Source organism: Taudactylus pleione, unplaced genomic scaffold, assembly GCF_031769625.1.
Source record: "Taudactylus pleione unplaced genomic scaffold, aTauple2 ptg000170l, whole genome shotgun sequence".
In the NCBI taxonomy this organism is placed as follows: domain Eukaryota; kingdom Metazoa; phylum Chordata; class Amphibia; order Anura; family Myobatrachidae; genus Taudactylus; species Taudactylus pleione.
This window is the reverse complement of record NW_028284572.1, coordinates 6,723,945-6,742,087: the sequence shown is the minus strand read 5'-3', so window position 1 is coordinate 6,742,087 and position 18,143 is coordinate 6,723,945. Positions and strand designations below refer to the sequence as shown.

General features: G+C 41.9%; 1 protein-coding gene across 1 annotated transcript in view; it reads left to right on the top strand.

The window, feature by feature from the left end:
• The window catches only part of GUCY1A1 (guanylate cyclase 1 soluble subunit alpha 1), a 72,096-nt gene extending 54,759 nt beyond the window's left edge, over nucleotides 1-17,337 (top strand). Inside the window, exons 5-8 of the mRNA XM_088475360.1 lie at nucleotides 2,023-2,514; nucleotides 11,371-11,514; nucleotides 11,733-11,887; nucleotides 16,966-17,337. Coding sequence (XP_088331486.1) covers nucleotides 2,023-2,514; nucleotides 11,371-11,514; nucleotides 11,733-11,887; nucleotides 16,966-17,149 — 975 coding nt within the window. The 3' untranslated portion in view covers nucleotides 17,150-17,337. The remainder of the gene's footprint in view (nucleotides 1-2,022; nucleotides 2,515-11,370; nucleotides 11,515-11,732; nucleotides 11,888-16,965) is intronic.
• The last annotated feature ends 806 nt before the right edge of the window (nucleotides 17,338-18,143 follow it).

The window sequence follows — 18,143 nt, the reverse complement described above, 5'->3', positions numbered from 1 at the left end:
CCTGTAACCATCTAGGAACACCCAACGCATTTCTAATACACTTCTTGGTACATGCGACTGAATCCGCATTGCAACTCAGACACTTGCGCAGATGAAAAACAATGCATAAGAAAAAAATAAAACACATTGGTCCTCACAGGAAAAAACACACACTTTGGCCCCTACAGAAAATACAAACACATTGAACCCAAACAGGAAAAAAAAACACATTGGCCCCCACAGGAAAAAATAAAAACACATTAGCCTCAACAAGAAATAAGTAAAACACACACTGGCCCCCACAGAAAAAAAAAAACAAACACATTGGCCCCTACAGAAAACAATAAAACACACTGACCCCCACGGGAAAATACACACACATTGACATCCAACAGGAAAAAATAAAACAGTGTAACACACTGGCCCCCACAGAAAAAAAAACACATTGGCCCCTACATAAAACAATAAGACACATTGACCCCTAGAGGAAAAAATAAAAACACATTGGCCCCCACAAAAAAAAAAAAAAATAAAACACATTGACACCCGACAGAAAAAAAAAACACATTAGCCTCCACAGGAAAAAATAAAACACATTGGCCCCCACAAGAAAAAAATATAAAAACACATTAGCCTCAACAAGGAAAAAATAAAACACACACTGGCCCTCACAAGAAAAAAAGATACATCGGCCTGCACAGAAAAAAAATGAAACACATTGGTCCCCACTGGAAAAACAAATACATTGGCCCCTGGAGGAGAAAAATAAAAACACATTGTCCGCCGCAACAAAAACAGTGTACGTCCCTGCAGGGGGCAGGATGGAAGTCGTAGTAGGAAATGGGGGCAGGATGGAAGTAGTAGTAGTGGGAAGCAGGGGGTTGGATGGAAGAAGTAGTAGTGCATATCAGGGGGCAGGATGGGAGTAGTAGTAATGTGGGACAGGCTGGGAGTAATAGTAGTAGTTCAGAGCAAGGGGCAGGATTGAAGTAGTATTGAAAGGGGCAGGATGGGAGTAGTAGTGTGGAGCAGGGTGACTGTAGTGGTGGGAATGAGAGGGCAGGATGGAAGTGGAAGAAGCTGAGCAAGAATCCCCTCCACACTCCAGGGTCACCGCAGCTCACCGCAGCTCCTGGGTTCCTGCTGCCATTCCTTTCTCAGTGCTGACAGCCAGAGTATGTTGACAAAGCCCCTGCCACCTTGTCCCGCTCCTCCGGCTCCTACTTCATCCCAGGCACAGCTGCACATACCCGTTCCCACCTCCCTGCGCGGTCCACGTCATCTCTTGCAGCCCCAGAAGATGGGATGGCCCGGGCCGGCTCCGACCATGCCACAGAGAAAGGGGGGTGGCGGGCAGAGGCTAAGGGAGGGAGGGGACACAGCAGATTGATGGTGGAGCCGGGGGCTTCTGGCTTGCGTTCCATAGTGGAATGCAAATCCTAGAAGTGCAGCAGCTGGCAGGCAGTGTCTGCCAGCCCAGCAAAGAGGTTCATGGGGCCGGCCCAGCTGGAACTTTCCTGATTTCCCAGCGGCCCAATCCACCCATGTTTACGTCTTACCTGTTTGGTTTTTATGCTCATGTGAGTGAGATATAAGCTGGCCATACATATAGCATCTATCAGGGCAATTCTCCGTTCTGGTCGGGTGATAGGTAAAATCCAACATGTTGGACAATCTCAATTCGCAGATTCTGACCCAAAAATTATCAGGGATTTTTAACATATAGTATTTTGCTGATCCCCCAATAAATTGCCCATTATCGGAGCGCTGATCAGCGGATTAGATCGTTGTTATTCTCACTCACTATTTGTAAACAGCCAAAATAAAGATTAAAAACAAAGACCATTATGTGTAGAATGCTTGGTTTATTTTCCTGGAGAATCCCTTTAAAGGTTTGTTACTTAACTCAAGTTCTCATAGGCCTTGTCTAAGGCCTGTGTTATTCCAAGTTCAAGCTCTCCTTGCTGAAAACCCACCCTTATAGCTGAACCCAAATGTTTGTAATCACTTCACTTACAATTGTTTTTTTGTTTTTCTTCGCAGTTGCATTCAATGAATCTGAAAGGCCAGATGATCTATGTTTTTGAATCCAGTGCCATTCTCTTTCTGGGGTCGCCATGTGTGGATCGACTAGAAGATTTCACAGGTCGTGGCCTCTACCTGTCGGATATTCCAATTCACAATGCTCTGAGGGACGTTGTGCTGATAGGAGAACAGGCCAGAGCACAAGACGGACTGAAGAAGAGGTTGGGGAAGCTGAAAGCTACACTGGAACTTGCTCACCAAGCTTTGGAGGAGGAGAAAAAGAAGACTGTTGATCTTCTATTCTCAATCTTTCCTGGTGAAGTTGCCCAGCAGCTGTGGCAAGGGCAGACTGTGAAAGCCAAGAAGTTTAACAATGTGACCATGCTTTTCTCTGACATTGTGGGGTTCACAGCAATATGCTCGCATTGCTCACCCATGCAAGTTATCACCATGCTAAATGAGCTTTACACTCTTTTTGATTTCCAATGTGGAGAACTAGATGTCTACAAGGTAAGTTTCCCTCGTCCTTAATGCCACAAGTTGAGAACTGATACTTTGTGGTTGTATATCAAAGATCCACCCATTCCCCAGTGTGGGATCATATGTTTATCATATTGTTACCATTAGAACCGGTTCAAGAGGTGAGCTGGCAATGAAATCACTGCACAAGGAGGTGACTGATGATAAGTGTAAGCGACGTACTGATGATGGATCGGTGTCAGATTGAGTAGGTAGGATTAATGGGGTTTACAGATATACACCTACACTAATACATCTATATACACTATTAAAACACTATACATTATTCTGTCAATTGCTTTCTTACGTAGTTGACAACTGTTCCTAATTTGCAGAACAGTCCCAGATATCTCAAGAAATCCATATTTTTTTAATAACGGCTACAATGAAAGTCTTATTTCTATTATTCTCTGAACTACTACATGAAGCTCGTCATCTATTTGCACTACCAAGACATGTCCTCCATTTCTGCCCCTTCGAAAAACTGAAGTTGAGTGTCATTAATGCCGGTAGCCGTGTCGTTCTTGGGGGTCACAGCCAGTCCATGGATATCAGCAATATCAGGGTATACCCTGGCTGTGAGGTCTGCTAGAGTCTTCACTACTGTGCCTACGCCTAGAGGGAAGGTCACGTTTCCCTTATTCTTGGGATGCTCTCTGTCCTCTATTTTGAGTAGGAATTAGGAGAATTGCCCAATGGATACATCGCCCTTCAAGTGGACCCTCATGTTCCACCTGAGAGAGAGTTTCCGGATGAGGGGCCACAGACACGGCACCTTGATGCACACCTTAATATCATCAACTCGAGTTCCCCTCTGTACTACCAGCAGAGTATGCCGCTAGTTTCTAGCTAGCAGCACAGTCACACCCCCATCATGCCATCGTTGCCCCTGATGTCTTTGAGGATTATGCTCAGTGCCTCAAAACCCTCCTTGTGCGCTATGGTACTCTCATCCCAGACAATGAACTTACAGTCCAGCAGCATTTGGGCCATGTTGCTTTGTCACCCAATCTCTTCGGTCAAGAGGAAACATTTTAGCCCTTTTCAGCCCCTTAGGAGTTGCAGTTCAAAAAATCCCTCCTTAGTGGGTGCTTAGGTCATGGAAGGCATAAACTCCCCAAATTACATGTTTCTAGGTCCTGGGGTTTGGGCTGGACGTTGATGAGTCAGTGAGTCAGGTCATTTGTTTTTATATATTATGATAATTCTCACAATCTCTTTTTTTTTTTTTCAAGTAAAGTGATTCACACAGTTGTAACAAAGACATAGGGCCAAATGTAATAGGGTGAGAGTTTAGAAAAGTGAGAGTTTCTGACACTTTTTAAACTTTGCTAATGTAATAGAGTCCAAAAACAAAGTAACAGAGCGAACCTGCATGTTTTCTTAGATTTAAAAAACACTCACGATTTAAAATCTCATTCAGATGTTTTCCCATTTTGAAGATAAAACTCAACCAATGTGAGAGTTTACTGCTAAACTCTCACATTTTCTAAACTCTCACCCTATTACATTTGGCCCATAATCTTCTTACTGTATGCAAGAACAATCTAAGAAATCAATCTAATGCTGGGCATACACTCTGCAATTATCTGTAAGATATCTGTCAAATCTGTCTGGTGGGAAGGAAAATCTGGTCTGTTTTCTAGTGTTTGGGAGCAAATTTCTATTGTTATTTGCTCCCATACATTACCAGGTTTTCATTCCAACCAGCCAGATTGGACAGATATCTGACAGATAATTGCATAGTGTATGCCCAGCATAAGAAATCACCAACCCAAGTTATTTTTAATTGTGTAAGAGGGGTTAGAGGAGAGGTGGATGGAAAAAGGACTGGAAGGGAAATGGAAAGAGGGGGAAGGAATGCCTGGGGAGATGCCCAGGATTGCTGGGGCAGAAAATAAAAATGAGATGAACCAGAGTGATGAAAGGATTATTTATTACTATTTTATTTATTAATTTATTTATATGGAACACACATATTCTGCAGCGTATTACTGAAAATATTTGGCCATTCGCATCAGTACCTGCCCTACAGGAGCTTGCAATCTATATTCCCTACCACATGTACACACACACACCCTAGGGATAGTTATTTATCAGGAGCCAATAATCCTACCAGTACATTTTGGAAAGTGGGAGGAAACAGGAGCACCCTGAGGAAACCCACGCAAGCACATAGAGAATATACAAGCTCCATACACTTAGGGCTGCAGTGGGAATCTAAGAGGGATTGTTATATTATGCAGACCACAACTTTTAGAAAATTCATTTTCTGAGTTCATCATATATGTCACAATCTCTTTTATTGCTAGAATACATGATAAAAGGCTGATTACAATAATAGGAAGCAATAACACAGCTTGAGTATTACACGTCAGGAACAGCAGACACAAACAACAGTAGGAAAGGACCAGTATTACATGCTGGTAACTGTGTGTTAAATTGTGACAGCCAAGGGTCCCATACTTTGGGAAATGATGAGACAGAGGCCCTGCTTCAGAGCCGGACGCTCTGACAGAGCGCTCATTCTGAATCAGGGCCGGCCTTCTTGTCTTTTAGAGCTGCCTCCTGGCCGCTCGCATTGCTGTGGGTGACCACCCACAGCTATAGCGAGCGGCCAGGAAGATGGTCGCGATGGTAAGACCATCGCGTCCATCGGGCTTGTGATGAGACCCTTGTGGTAGGGTCTCGTTGCCGCAAGCCCCAGAGAGATTTCGGCTCTGACAGAGCCGAAATCTCTCCCACTGACATCACTCGTGATGTCAGTGGGGCCGCCCCCAAACGGAGGCGTTCACATGGGAATGCCTCCGTTTGGGCAGCCACTCCCCCGGCCCGCCCACCAAAGGGGGCGTGCTGTCACTCAACATCGACAGCACGCCCCCTTTGGTACGAGACCCGGAGCGACGGTTTGCCCGTCGCTATCCGGGTCTCGCGCTTGCGCATGACGGAGCCGGCTCAATTAGTGCAGGAAGTTCACTCTGGCTTGCGGGAACCGAGACCCTACCACAAGAGTCTCGTCGCAAGCCCGATCATCGCCAGGCCGTCGCAAAAGCTGTGGGTGGTCACCCACAGCTATGCGAGCGGCCTGGAGGCGGATTTTTTTGTTTTTTAAATCCGCCCTGATTCAGAGCGAGCGCTGGCACATAGTGAGCGCCTCTGAATCAGGCCCTAAGTACTATTGATAGTACGTACAGTTTATATGCACTCTGCTTTATGCGCACACACACAGTGCCTTTAGGGAAGTTTTACTTTATTACCCTACAGTCCTCTGCATGAAGTGTCATTCCCATCTCAGTTTCCTACTTTATTCAAGGTTCTTCATCAGGAGGAGCTATCTCTATGAGAATGTAATATATAATAGAATTAGCCTATTCAATGTAAAGGGAAACAAAGTGTGTCAGTTGAGTACCTGGATTCCCAAATGTTACCGTATTATTTAGATTGATGAACATGATGAATTTGTAAATATTGGTGAGAATTTGGAATGTGCCATCTTGAATAGATGTCTGTAAAAAGAGGCATGGAGCTAAATAGGACTATCATTAAAAGACCTGATGTTGTTGGCATTTCAATTGGAAATAACTGTGCTCTTGGGAAATGTGAGTGAATACATATCAGTGCCAGGTTAGGTCATATGGTTTGCTTCTGTGATCCCATAAGTAGTATGATAATGCCAAAGTTTTGGTAATGTGACCCCTTAACTGAGCAGGAAACCATAATAGAGGACATCTTGAAAGCTTGAAAACTACCACTTCTATGTTCACTCTAAGTCAGATTCCATGGATGTGTGTTACAAGGTAATAGTTCTCAATGTCTAGGACCATGGGTCAACCCGTTGAAGAATAATAAGTTAATGCTAATTTAAGATTTTCTGCTCTGTCAGATAAATTGCACATCAGCCATAAACAACTTTTAAAAATAAATCAGAGGGAGCCTAAATTTCTTTATGTACTGTTCTACAGCATTCCCCTGTATTTATCCCCAAAAAGAGTTTTTCCCATATTGACTCTATTCTTTTCTCTTTTGTGTGGGGGATAAAAGACCTCTAATTGCACTTCGAACTCTATGCAGACCTAAACTTGCAGGTGGACTGACTTATACCACTTTGGCGGGATTCCTTAGTGAGCAGACAGGGTCCCCTTTGGCTCCCTTACAGGTTTTGCTTTCCGTTAAAACTCCGGGTAGATCTCCTCCTTTGCTCCGACAGGTCTGACTAGTCTGGCATTTTGCACATGGGTTATTTGGGGATGAGGGTTTGGATCCTGATGTCCCGCTTTGGTTTAATGGGGGTCTCTCTGAGCTGGGCTTGCTGGGATCGGAGACCTTTTGGATTTTTCATGGTGTCGAAACACTTGGCCATCTGTTTCAAAATGATGTCCTCCATTCCTTTGAACACTTGCATGTGGAGTTTGGCCTTCCTCATTCGGCCTTCTATCGATATCTCCAGCTCTGTCATGCCCTGCGTGCCCAGTTTGGATCTGACCCTATATTGTTATCCCATTCTCTTCTAATACTGGCACTCCTTCAACTACCTTCTCGTTAGATACTGGCACTCCTACAACTACCTTCTCGTTAGACAGTCTCCTACCTTTACAATGATCTCACCTCTCGTAATTTGCCGGAGGCCCTTCTTCCCCTTCAAAATAAATGGGTATTAAATTTGGGTCCTCTCCAGGATGAGCAATGGACTCAGATACCTGTACTGGGCTCTATAAGGTACACTTCCCCCTGTGTCCGTTTTCAGCAAATCCATTACTTTATTATGCATACAGTAGGTCCTACCGTTCCCCTGTCTCTAATGTGCATATTGATATTAACGCCCCAACATTGTCCCAAATGTCATGCACATGGCTGTGATTTTTTGGCAATTATTATGGGAATGCTCTGTGGTCAGTAATTTTTGGAAGCTAGTCTGGTCAGATATTCAGGCTACACTTCCGTCATTACCATTATTAGAAGCTAATCTTTGTTTATTTTCGTTAGATTTGGAATAATTTTTTAATGTTACCATTTATCATTATGTCTTAGGCCTATTTACCTTGGCTAAAGTGATTATTGCTCACTTCCGGTGTGCTCCGGACCCTCCAGATGTACACAAATTTGCAAGCGCTGGTGAATGATACAATTGACCATGAAAGATATGTCTATACTAGCCGTATGGCTCTTCCTAAATATAAACTATGGGACCGATGGGCTCTTTCTCCATTGGGCCTTTGTAGACCAGTTGGAGATCCCCCTCTGTAATGTGTCATCTTTTCTTTGCTTTCTCTACTGTGCTACATTATAACTTTCCGTTCTTTTGTTAGTTTCTTTTTACCTCCATGCGCTGGTTGGGTATTTGATCCTGCACTGATCCTAGGCTTGGTTTATTCAAGATATCCCTCTGAATGTATACTTTGTTATTTTCTGATGTGTTTTATGTTAGCATCACTTATATGTTAAATATATTTTTATTGTGTATATTTTCTTTTATGTTATGTTTATAATATGTTAAAAATCTGAATAAAAATTACTTGATGTAAAAAAAAATAATAATCAGAGGGGATTTGTGCAGGTAGTACCAGAAGTAGGTGCAGTAGCAGGAGAATGTCCATTTTTATGGCTGAGATACATCCAAAGCAGGATATTACAAATATGTTCGATTTGACTTAATAGCTTAATAATTTCAATTAGCTTGCAAGAAGTTTGGATAATGCACTACAACTTATTTGAACTTGGAGGGTTGTAATTAGAGATATTTGTTGATTGCAGTAATGGTAGACGGTTAATACTGCGTTGTAAAGAGAGGTGTAAACTGAACAGAGCTCCCCTGGGAGGGGTAAATTAAAGCCTGGGGTACCCAGCAGGTTGCAAGGCGGGAGGGTGTGGATCACTCTGGGGAATGATGAAGAAATAACCTTAGTAGGAGCATAGGAAGGAGAAAGAGGAATTACGAGTCAGATATAGTAGTAGACATGTGGGCACTAAGGGCTTCTAATAAGGGTCTGCAGTGGGGAGGGGGGTAAAACACTGGAAGTGGTAACAACTGATATGGAAGCAGACACTACTGACTTCTTTGAACAGCAAAGGGTATTATTAGTTGCAATCGGAGCCACGTGACTGACGAAAAGCCTGGCCCGGTTGATGGCACTCTCCCAACAGTCAGGGAGTTGTTGGCATTCAAGAGATCTATAGGGATTATGGGCTTCATTCAGAGGCGGCTGTATGGTCTACGACCGCACGGCCGCCTCGATGTTTGTCCAGTGCGCATGCGCACGACGGAGCCGGCTCCTTCGTGCGCATGCTTGAGACCCGCTACGACCGACAGCGCCGGTCGTAGCGGGTCTCTTTCCAAAGGGGGCGAGCTGTCGATGTTGATTGACAGCTCGCCCCGTTTGGAAGGCCGGCCGGGGGGGGTGGCAGCCCAAACGGAGGCGTTCCCATGGGAACGCCTGCCGTTTGGGGGAGGCCCCACTGACAGAGCCAGAAGCTCTCCGGGGCTTACGACAAGTGAGACCCTACCCTAGGGTCTCGTTGTAAGCCCCGATGGTCGCGATGGTCTATGACCATCGCGACCATCACCCTAGCGGTCGTTAGAGCTGTGGGTGTAAATCCACAGCCTAACGACCGAAACAGAGGCGGTCGGTCAGGATGCAAGCGGCCGCCCAGTTTCTGAGCGACCGCTTGCATCCTCCGACCGCCTCTGAATGAGGGCCAATGTGCTCCTGCAGCTGCAATCCTGAAACACATTTGGAAGTGTCAGTACTCAAGGAGGCCCAGAGGGAGTCACACTGAGAATATGGGAACCTTAGAAATCCAGCAGGTGTGTGCACTGGCAGGTAGGGTAAGCTGTAGTTGCTAGGGTAGACAAGTGTACTGGAGAGTCTGTTCACTACTGATGATTCAACTGTGGGTGAATTTGACACTGCCACCTGGCAGCTAGATATGGTTCAATGACAAAGGCTGTTCTGTATGGCCTTCCATATAAACCACAATCTTTAGCAGGGTAACTGGTAGGGCTGATGCTATAGTAAAGCTCTGGAGACAGAAACTGGGACTTACTGTGTTAAGACTTCTCCAATTCTTCGACAAGAACCTCAGATCATGGCACTTGCATCTTGTCTAAATGGGATGTAGTCAGGAGACCGGCGGCCGCCGAAATCCCGATACTAAAAGCCCGACATGGGACTAAAGATAGGCGTCAAAATCCCGACGCCTGGGTTGGGCACCCCCCCGGGAGGGTTAGATTTAGGGTGTGGGAAGGGGGGATTAGGTTTAGGCACCAATGGGGGGAGGTTAGGGTTAGGCACTAAGGGGGGAGGTTAGGCATCACTAAGGGAGGGTTAGGTGGGGAGAGGAGAGGGTTAGGGTACTTACCACCCCCGTCTGGATTTCAAACCATCGGTCGTCCACTGTCGGTATTTGATCCGGCTGCTATTCAGCCGCCGGCATTGCATACCGATTCCCTCTCAATGGTTAACAGACAGGCACTGCCACACTCACCATCTAATCTTATGTTCTGAACCTTATAAAATAAAATGTAGTAAAGATATTTATTTGAAATACAGAAAAAAATTACATTATAATAATGTTCAGTGAACATGCCATGGTTTTCATTGTAGTGAACTAATCCCTGACAGTTTTCAGTTCTAGGGCTGCATTTTGCAGAGAGTGACCCATAGTCTATGAAGGAGCAGCCCAGAAGCTAGTTATCATAATTAGCGTGGACTCATCACTGCAACCGTCTCCACATTCACACTAGCCAGCCCAGAACTTGTATGCCCTTTATGTAAGCATGAAAGATAGTGACATTGGTCATGCTAATGAAGCAGCACTGTTATTGTTATACGCATTTGAAATAAATAATTGGTGTTTAAAGTCATCTTTTAGCAGAGATTCCTGGCTAATCATTGACCTTGTTATGGCCTACAACATGCCTTCCCACATGGCTATGCCTCAAGTCATTTACTGTACAATTTCAGATAAGTTAGAATGACAGGAGGGCTTTAGGAGGATTCTGAAACAAAGAATTAACTTATTACAGTCTAAGTTAGATACCTCAGTGAGCATAATGCATTTGAAGAACATCTCCACCAAACTAATTTGCTTTATTGCTCATACCCCATAAAGGATATATATTTTTAAATAGTATGGCCTTTTTAACATCAGGCATTTTAGAGGGGAAGCTTTATTTGCTAATGATAACTGACTACATGGCTCCTGCCAAGTATTTCTGTTATCTCTGAAACCATTGGCGCTAGTTATGTTCCAGTCGGAGCAATGTTAGGACTCATTTTGAGTTAGGACCAAATCCACCTTAAGAATGAGAATTTGCACTTGGACAAACTATCTTGTGATATAGGAGGTGCAAATGCAATTTTAGTTACGCAAGCAGGTAAAATACTGCTAGCTTTTACCTTTAACACACAAATACTGTGCAGATTTTACACGGTGATTTCGAGGTAAGTTAGGATATGTCTTGCAACTTTAAGTCTGTCCACATATGTTACATTTGCCATCTGAGGAACATAATACACCATTTAGCTGTTTTTAATACTAACTCAAAATCAAGCCCACATTAGGAATCAGTCTTAACTACTAAAATATTTTCCAAGCATCTGTTGTCGTTGAAGAAATTCTGTTAATGTAAATGTTATTGTAATGTAAGAGGTACAGTCATAACCTTTTCCCTTTTAAATTCATTGCCATCTGCACCTTTTGTTAGTCTGTTAATAGTTATGCTGCCTTAGGTCCATGTGATTGGTGACAACCTATCATGGAGACCAGAATCATAGGTAATGTACAGTTCATTCCATGATTACATATCGGATACGTTTATCTAAAGCAAATATCTTCTTTTATGTGCAGGTGGAAACAATTGGTGACGCATACTGTGTGGCTGGAGGATTACATAGGGAAAGTGACACGCATGCCTTTCAAGTTGCTCTGATGGCTTTGAAAATGATGGAACTTTCAGATGAAGTCACGTCTCCTCATGGTGAACCTATCAAGGTCAGTTACCATCTAGTGTAGATTTATGTAAAATATTGTGATTATTGTTGTAAACCTTTTTTACGTTTTTAACTTCAGAGATTTGTCTAATGGGGGGGACCACAGCCATATTAGGGACACATTATTCTCATGTCAAAGTGCTTGACAGTTATCCTTACATCAACAAAGTATGGCATGTGACATATTAAGAATCTAATGACATATTTGTCTTTGTATAGATGCGCATTGGTCTACATTCTGGTTCGGTGTTTGCTGGTGTTGTGGGAGTAAGGATGCCACGATACTGCCTTTTTGGAAACAATGTTACTCTTGCCAATAAGTTTGAATCATGCAGTGTACCAAGAAAAATCAATGTCAGCCCTACGACTTACAGGTACAATTTCTATAAGATATACTACTTGTAGTATTAGCTTGTGCTATGTTATATAAAAAATAATAATCATAGAACAGGATATGCAAACATTCCTTTGTTCAGCTAGTCAATGTGGAAACAGTCGGACATTGACAATAAATTCAACCAATCTTGCAGAGTAAAAAAAACAATGGATTTTAAGGAATTTTCCAATGTAGGTAAATATATATCTATAACATATATAGAATATTTACAATACGTTCCAGTCTTAGGGTCTTAGTTTTAGGGGAAGATAAGATGGGCCAAGTGGTTCTTATATGCCATCAAATTCTATGTCAAATTCTACCCTAGATTCTGTCCTTGTCTTTATCCCTCACAGCCTTGTCTTTATCCCTCTCTTGTAGTCCTGTCACTTCCGCCTTCAAAACATTTCTAGAAAACACCTTTTTCTTACTAAAGATGCAACCAAAATTCATAATCTTCCAGCTCAACTGCTCTAATTTCCTTGTATCTGACATTGCCTTCCTCATACCCCACTTCAATCCATCCTAAATACCGCAAGAAAGATATTGCTGTTCCAGAACTGCTGCACCCCTCTGTGATTCCTACACTGGCTCCCCAAATCTTCCCTAATGAAATTCAAATGAAGCAACCTCATCTATAAAGCCATCAACAACCCTTCATACATCTCAAACCTAATTTCAAAAGAACTCTTCCTTCCCCTTGGATCTTCCTGTGAATTGTGCTTCTCCTCTCTGATAACCTCTTCTCATTCCAATCCTCAAGGCTCACATGCTATAATCCATCTATGTGATTTTCTCTTCAGCGATTGTTTGCTATTGCGTAAGCGCAAACACAGCAATGGACATGTGCATAGATTGCAATGTGCTTACATTTGTTCAGTGGAACCATTTGCAAAGTGAGTTACAGGTAGTCAGCATTTGGGGGTAGTAACGGGGGGGGTTAGGAGAACGCAGAAGTTTCTGACCATTTAAGCGCCTTTTAATGGGCGTGCATAATTAGCCATTGCTTTCCTCTGCGCAGCATAAGACCTCTCTGCGTGTCAGAAGAGCTGCAGTGTTTGCGGCTGGTCAGACATGACATACAAGCTGCGTGACTTCCCAATCTGCGTCGATGATACCATTGTTTATGCTGTTGCACATCGTCAGACAGATATGAGAAGGCAGCATTGGGCATCACTATGCGCGGCTATGCTTTGGAATGCATTTGCGATTGCATTACTGTCCGGCTCGGAATCAGGTCCACTGACCGGTACTGCAGATGTATATGTTGCCTTAAAAATAAATTGCATAAATAGTAATATATATATATATATTTTTTTTTTTTGTAACTTTAACTCATAAACTGTTGGTTGATTTTACTAAGCTTTACAAACTCCTTCACCTTGATTGTGAACCTGTACATTCACCTTAGAAAGAATATTGACAATCCACACACATAAACAGTCTGCAAATAGCCAAGTAACTGAATTGTGAATGGCATCTTTACCTAGCGAATAAGCAATGTACATGAACAAAGTACAGCCACTTTAAGACTGTATACATGACAATACAACATCCACATTAAAAGTAAATTACTAAAATCACATTTAGTGACAGAATCAATTCGACATGAGCTGCCAACGGAACGTGGAGTCTATGGAGGTGCAAGCACAAATCAGCCTACTGTAATTCCACTTATTGCATATGTCATAATAATATGTATCGCATTATAAAGTAAAAAATGTTATATTGTAATTAATTTTCTAAAAATGTAAATATGCTTATATTGTTAAATGAGCCCTTTTTCATTTGTATACCTGTATTTTTTATTTCAATGAATTTAAATGTAACTATATAATTATACAATACTAGCGATTTGCATTGGCTTCGCACGGGAGCAATTCTGAATTGACGGCGATAGTCTTTTTTAACGGAGGTCTTATAAGATTGCCTTGTAGACGACATTTTTCCTACTGACGTCAACACGAAAAAATGTAGTTTTGACATGACACGCAAGTCTCCACTTAGGTCACCTCCAGCCACGTTAAGTGTCTGTCACTATGCTTTATTTATTGTCATGCCAAAACAGACTCTTACCGGGAATTGGACTTGGAAAAACTGAAATTTTGTATCCGTACAGGGCTTACATCAGTTTTCTGGAGAAACCGGATAATACGTATCAGTCTGTACATGGTATAAAATAAAGTCCATTGTTGTGATATAGGCAGTGTAAGCCAAGAAAGCACTCAGACGTTTGTTTTTTCATTGACTTACTTCACTAAAATCACCACTGCTCAGCTCCCTTTTGTCATACATTAATGTTTCATACAAATAAACCTTCCTCAACAAATGCTCTATAGAATAGTGAAAACTGCATCAAAATCTGACCTGTGGTTCTTGAGATTAGCCAGAGCAAACAGACACCTACCAGGGACTTTATTTTATACTATGTATAGATAGATAGTTTCAATCAATCTGTAAAACTACTCACTATGTGCATGTTATCAAACGTTGAATTATTTGTCAGGATGCGACCTGGGATCGGCCGCTACTCATCTCCACGCCGGCGTCCTTGGGCTTAGGTGTTCAGTTGCTGGCAGTGGAGGTGAGTGGTGACTGAGTATACTCCCCTGGGTCTGCTAGGGCTTCCGTGCGTGCGTCCTGGTTCCCGTGGTAGCGGGCATTGGCGCAGCCATGTTGGTCCATATCACCTGACTAGTCTCTCCCAATGGTAGTCCTGCGGTCACTCAGCTGATCTCCTGATCCAATGACCAACTGCCTAGGGGTATTTAGGTCTGAATTCAGGAACAGGAAGTTGCCTTATCAACTTCATCTCTTCATTTACTTTAAGTCTTCAGTGTTCCAGAGACTGAGTACTACTTCTTCACTCCAGGCTCCCCATTGTTTTCAACTTCTAGTGTTTTCCAGCGATTCTCTCTCAAGTGTGTGCAGTTCAGCTATTCATGCTAATTCCCTGAGTTATAAATTTTTGTTCTCATGCTGATTTCTCTGAGTTACACATCCAGCTCTCTCCCTGTGTTAAATGCTTCAGCTGTAAGCTGATTACCAGTATTCAGAGTTTCCCTTCTCGTGCTCACTTTCCTGAGTTACATGTTCACCTCTCACATTGTGACAGAGCAAGCCTGCGATTGGATCTCTATCAATTCACAGTGCATCCCTGTGTCTGCATTCACTGTGTTCCTTACAGCCAGTCAGTCACAGGATCTTCCATGTCTTCCAGAGAAAGCCTGCATCTGGTTCATGTCCAGCATTTCCAGTACCACTCCATTTCCGGTGTTTCCCAGTGCCATTCCATTTCTACTAAGTCCCCAGTTTGTCCCATTGCTAGTAATCTCCAGTGTTAACACAGCTTACAGTAAACTTCTAGTGTTTTTATATTTCTGTCTTCTGCCACTCCCAGGTACCTGTCCAGAGGGCCGCAACCTGCTCACTTGGTGCGGCGAAACCCAAATCCCAATAGGAGAGGTCACTGGTGAAGACCACCAAGTGGTTTAGATTCCATGCGCCTGTGCAGGTCTAGCCAAACCTGGGTTTGGCCGCAAAAGGAAGACATTTCCACTGTCACCCCCGTCAGTTACTGCTCTACCACCCTAACTCCCCCGGTTCTTGGCCTCAACAGAGGTGTCCCTAGTGCCCGGTTGAGACATTATTCTTTTGTTCCCTTGGATTGTTATCTAAGTGACTGAGTACAATTATGGGGTCAATACAATTAGGGGCGATGTTCTCACCTCCGCAAGTAAGTGCGGCTGTATGTCACACTTACAGTACCTCCAGACTTGCACATTTCTGTTTGCAGCCCAATAGGGCTGCAAGCAAAAATGTGCGAGTCCAGGTGAGATCTGGTAGCAAGGGGGGGGCCAATTGCCATGCCATTAGCTAACAATCCAAGTGAACAAAAGAGTAATCATGTTTTATAACATACACATAGTAAGTAGTTGTTCAGATTGATTTAATCTATCTATACATTGTATAAAATAAAGTCCCTGGTAGGCATCTGTCTGTTTGTTCGGGCTAATCTCGAGAACCACTCGACGGATTTTAATGCAGTTTTCACTTTTCTATAGACCGGGGACATGCAGTCAGGGTAGGCAGGAGAGGCAGGAAGGAAAATGACTAATGTCATCTAAAAGGTAATCTTGTAAGACCTCGGTTAGAAAAGACTATCACTGTAAATTAAAAATTGCTCTGGTGCAAAGGTGGGGTGGGTCGCTAGTTATTAATATTGGCTTTTATTTCTATAGCGCCCCCAAGTGTCATACAGGGAAACAGTACAATAAAACACAAACAATTCAATATAAAAAGGTACAAACAGACAATTCAAGGGGAAACATGAAATATTGAAATATTTAGACAACTACTGTGAGGGACAGTTAATATCTGTCAAATTCAATGACCCAGTGCCATAGGAAGGTCAAGAGAGAAAAAAGGGCTTATAGCACAGTGTTATAACAAACATTACTGTGTATACAGTTAATGCAATCCTGACTTCATATAGATGAAACCCTATTATTCCAAGTAATGCACAATGTATTAACTGTTCTGCTCTGCAATACTAAATTAGAACATCATGACGATGAGTGCTCAAGGGGTGGTGCTGGCACAGGCTGCTCTGCTGCCCTGTTATGGCACTGGTGGATGTGCACTGGAGACAGGAATTGTGCAGAGAGAGAACAAGAGGGTAAAGGGCCCTGCTCCTAAGAGCTTACACTCTCTCACAAACATGTTCAATAGCAGTAGCTCCTATTCTACATTCAAATGTAAAATTATTTATTGCAATACTAAATATTCAGTATGAGCACAAATTGGTTATTGTTTAAGTAATGTAGTTAATTATGGTTGTCAGTTAATAACTATATATATATAAAAGTATGTATATCTTAACACCTACTTGAAGATGAGCTCCATCAATATAGTAGAAGGCACTGTGAAAAATGTTTAGATGCATTACATGTGTAATTCAAGAATAGAGCAAGTTGTGGCGTGTATAGATGTATAAAACGTATATATAAACCATATAAATGTATATGCAACTCTTTTATTTAATATTCAGTTTCATATATTTAAATATTCTTTCAGTTTGCTTAAGGAATTCAAAGGATTCAAGTTTATACCCCGATCAAGAGAAGATCTTCCACCAAACTTTCCTTCTGAAATTCCTGGTATATGTTATTTTCTCGAAGCTTCTGATAAAGAACTGCTGACCAAGACCTGGTGCCAAAAAAAGACTGTTGAGGATTCACATTTCAATAAAACAAAATAGACTCCTTTTTTATATATTATTTTTGTACCATATTGTGTAGAAATATTGCTGTAAATGTTATGGTCTTCCTTTTATTTTACATTTTGAAAACATAGATCTCCTGAATTGCTTGTAATTCACAATACTGATTTGTAACTGCCCACAAAAAAAGGTTCCAGAAATCCAAAATGACTAAAAAGAAAACTCACCTAAAGTGTACATTCATAATAAAATTCCATTAGGAGTATCTTATATTTGTTTTTTTTTGTTTTTTTAATTTGTTTTTTTGACAGGTCTGAACATTTTTGTGATAGGTCGTTTGTAGAATACTAACTAAAATGTTTTAACACATTTTTTTCTAAAATTATGAAAATAATATAGTCACACTTCAATGTGTTTTTATCACAGGAAACATAGATTTCCTAAATTTCACCATGCTGTAAATATACTTTGTATTGGTTTTGAATGTATTGTTTTGCTAAGTTTTGTAAATTTGTTTTTGTTTTTTTAACTCCCTGGAAAAATATTGCAGATCCTAGAATTGACAAAACTTTATTGTAACGTAATGGTATATTAACACTTCTAAAAAATATGTTAACTAATGAAAAATCGTACTAGGTTTATTTTCAGCTAGTACTTGCCAAATAATAGGTCTCTTTGGCAAATATTTAAAGGTACAGTCCCCTCTAAAGTTATGTATCACGTGGAGTTAATTTTTTTCTTATGGTTTTAATTAAAGATGTTATTAATGATTTATAGTCTACTAAGTATGTTATGATTGCCATGGCCAACTCGGCCACATAACATATGATGTGGTGAATAGAGAGGCTTTAGAACATTGATAGCCTTCTCACCCCCACCTTCCTCTGCCATCACATGAACACCAAAGAGCTTAGTGTCTGACTGCCTCAGACTAAAACTGGGTACATACTGCACAATTTTTACTTAAGATGCGATGAACTTATGAGTTGTCCTCGCGTAGAAATTATAAGTACGCACTAAACAATAGTTTCTT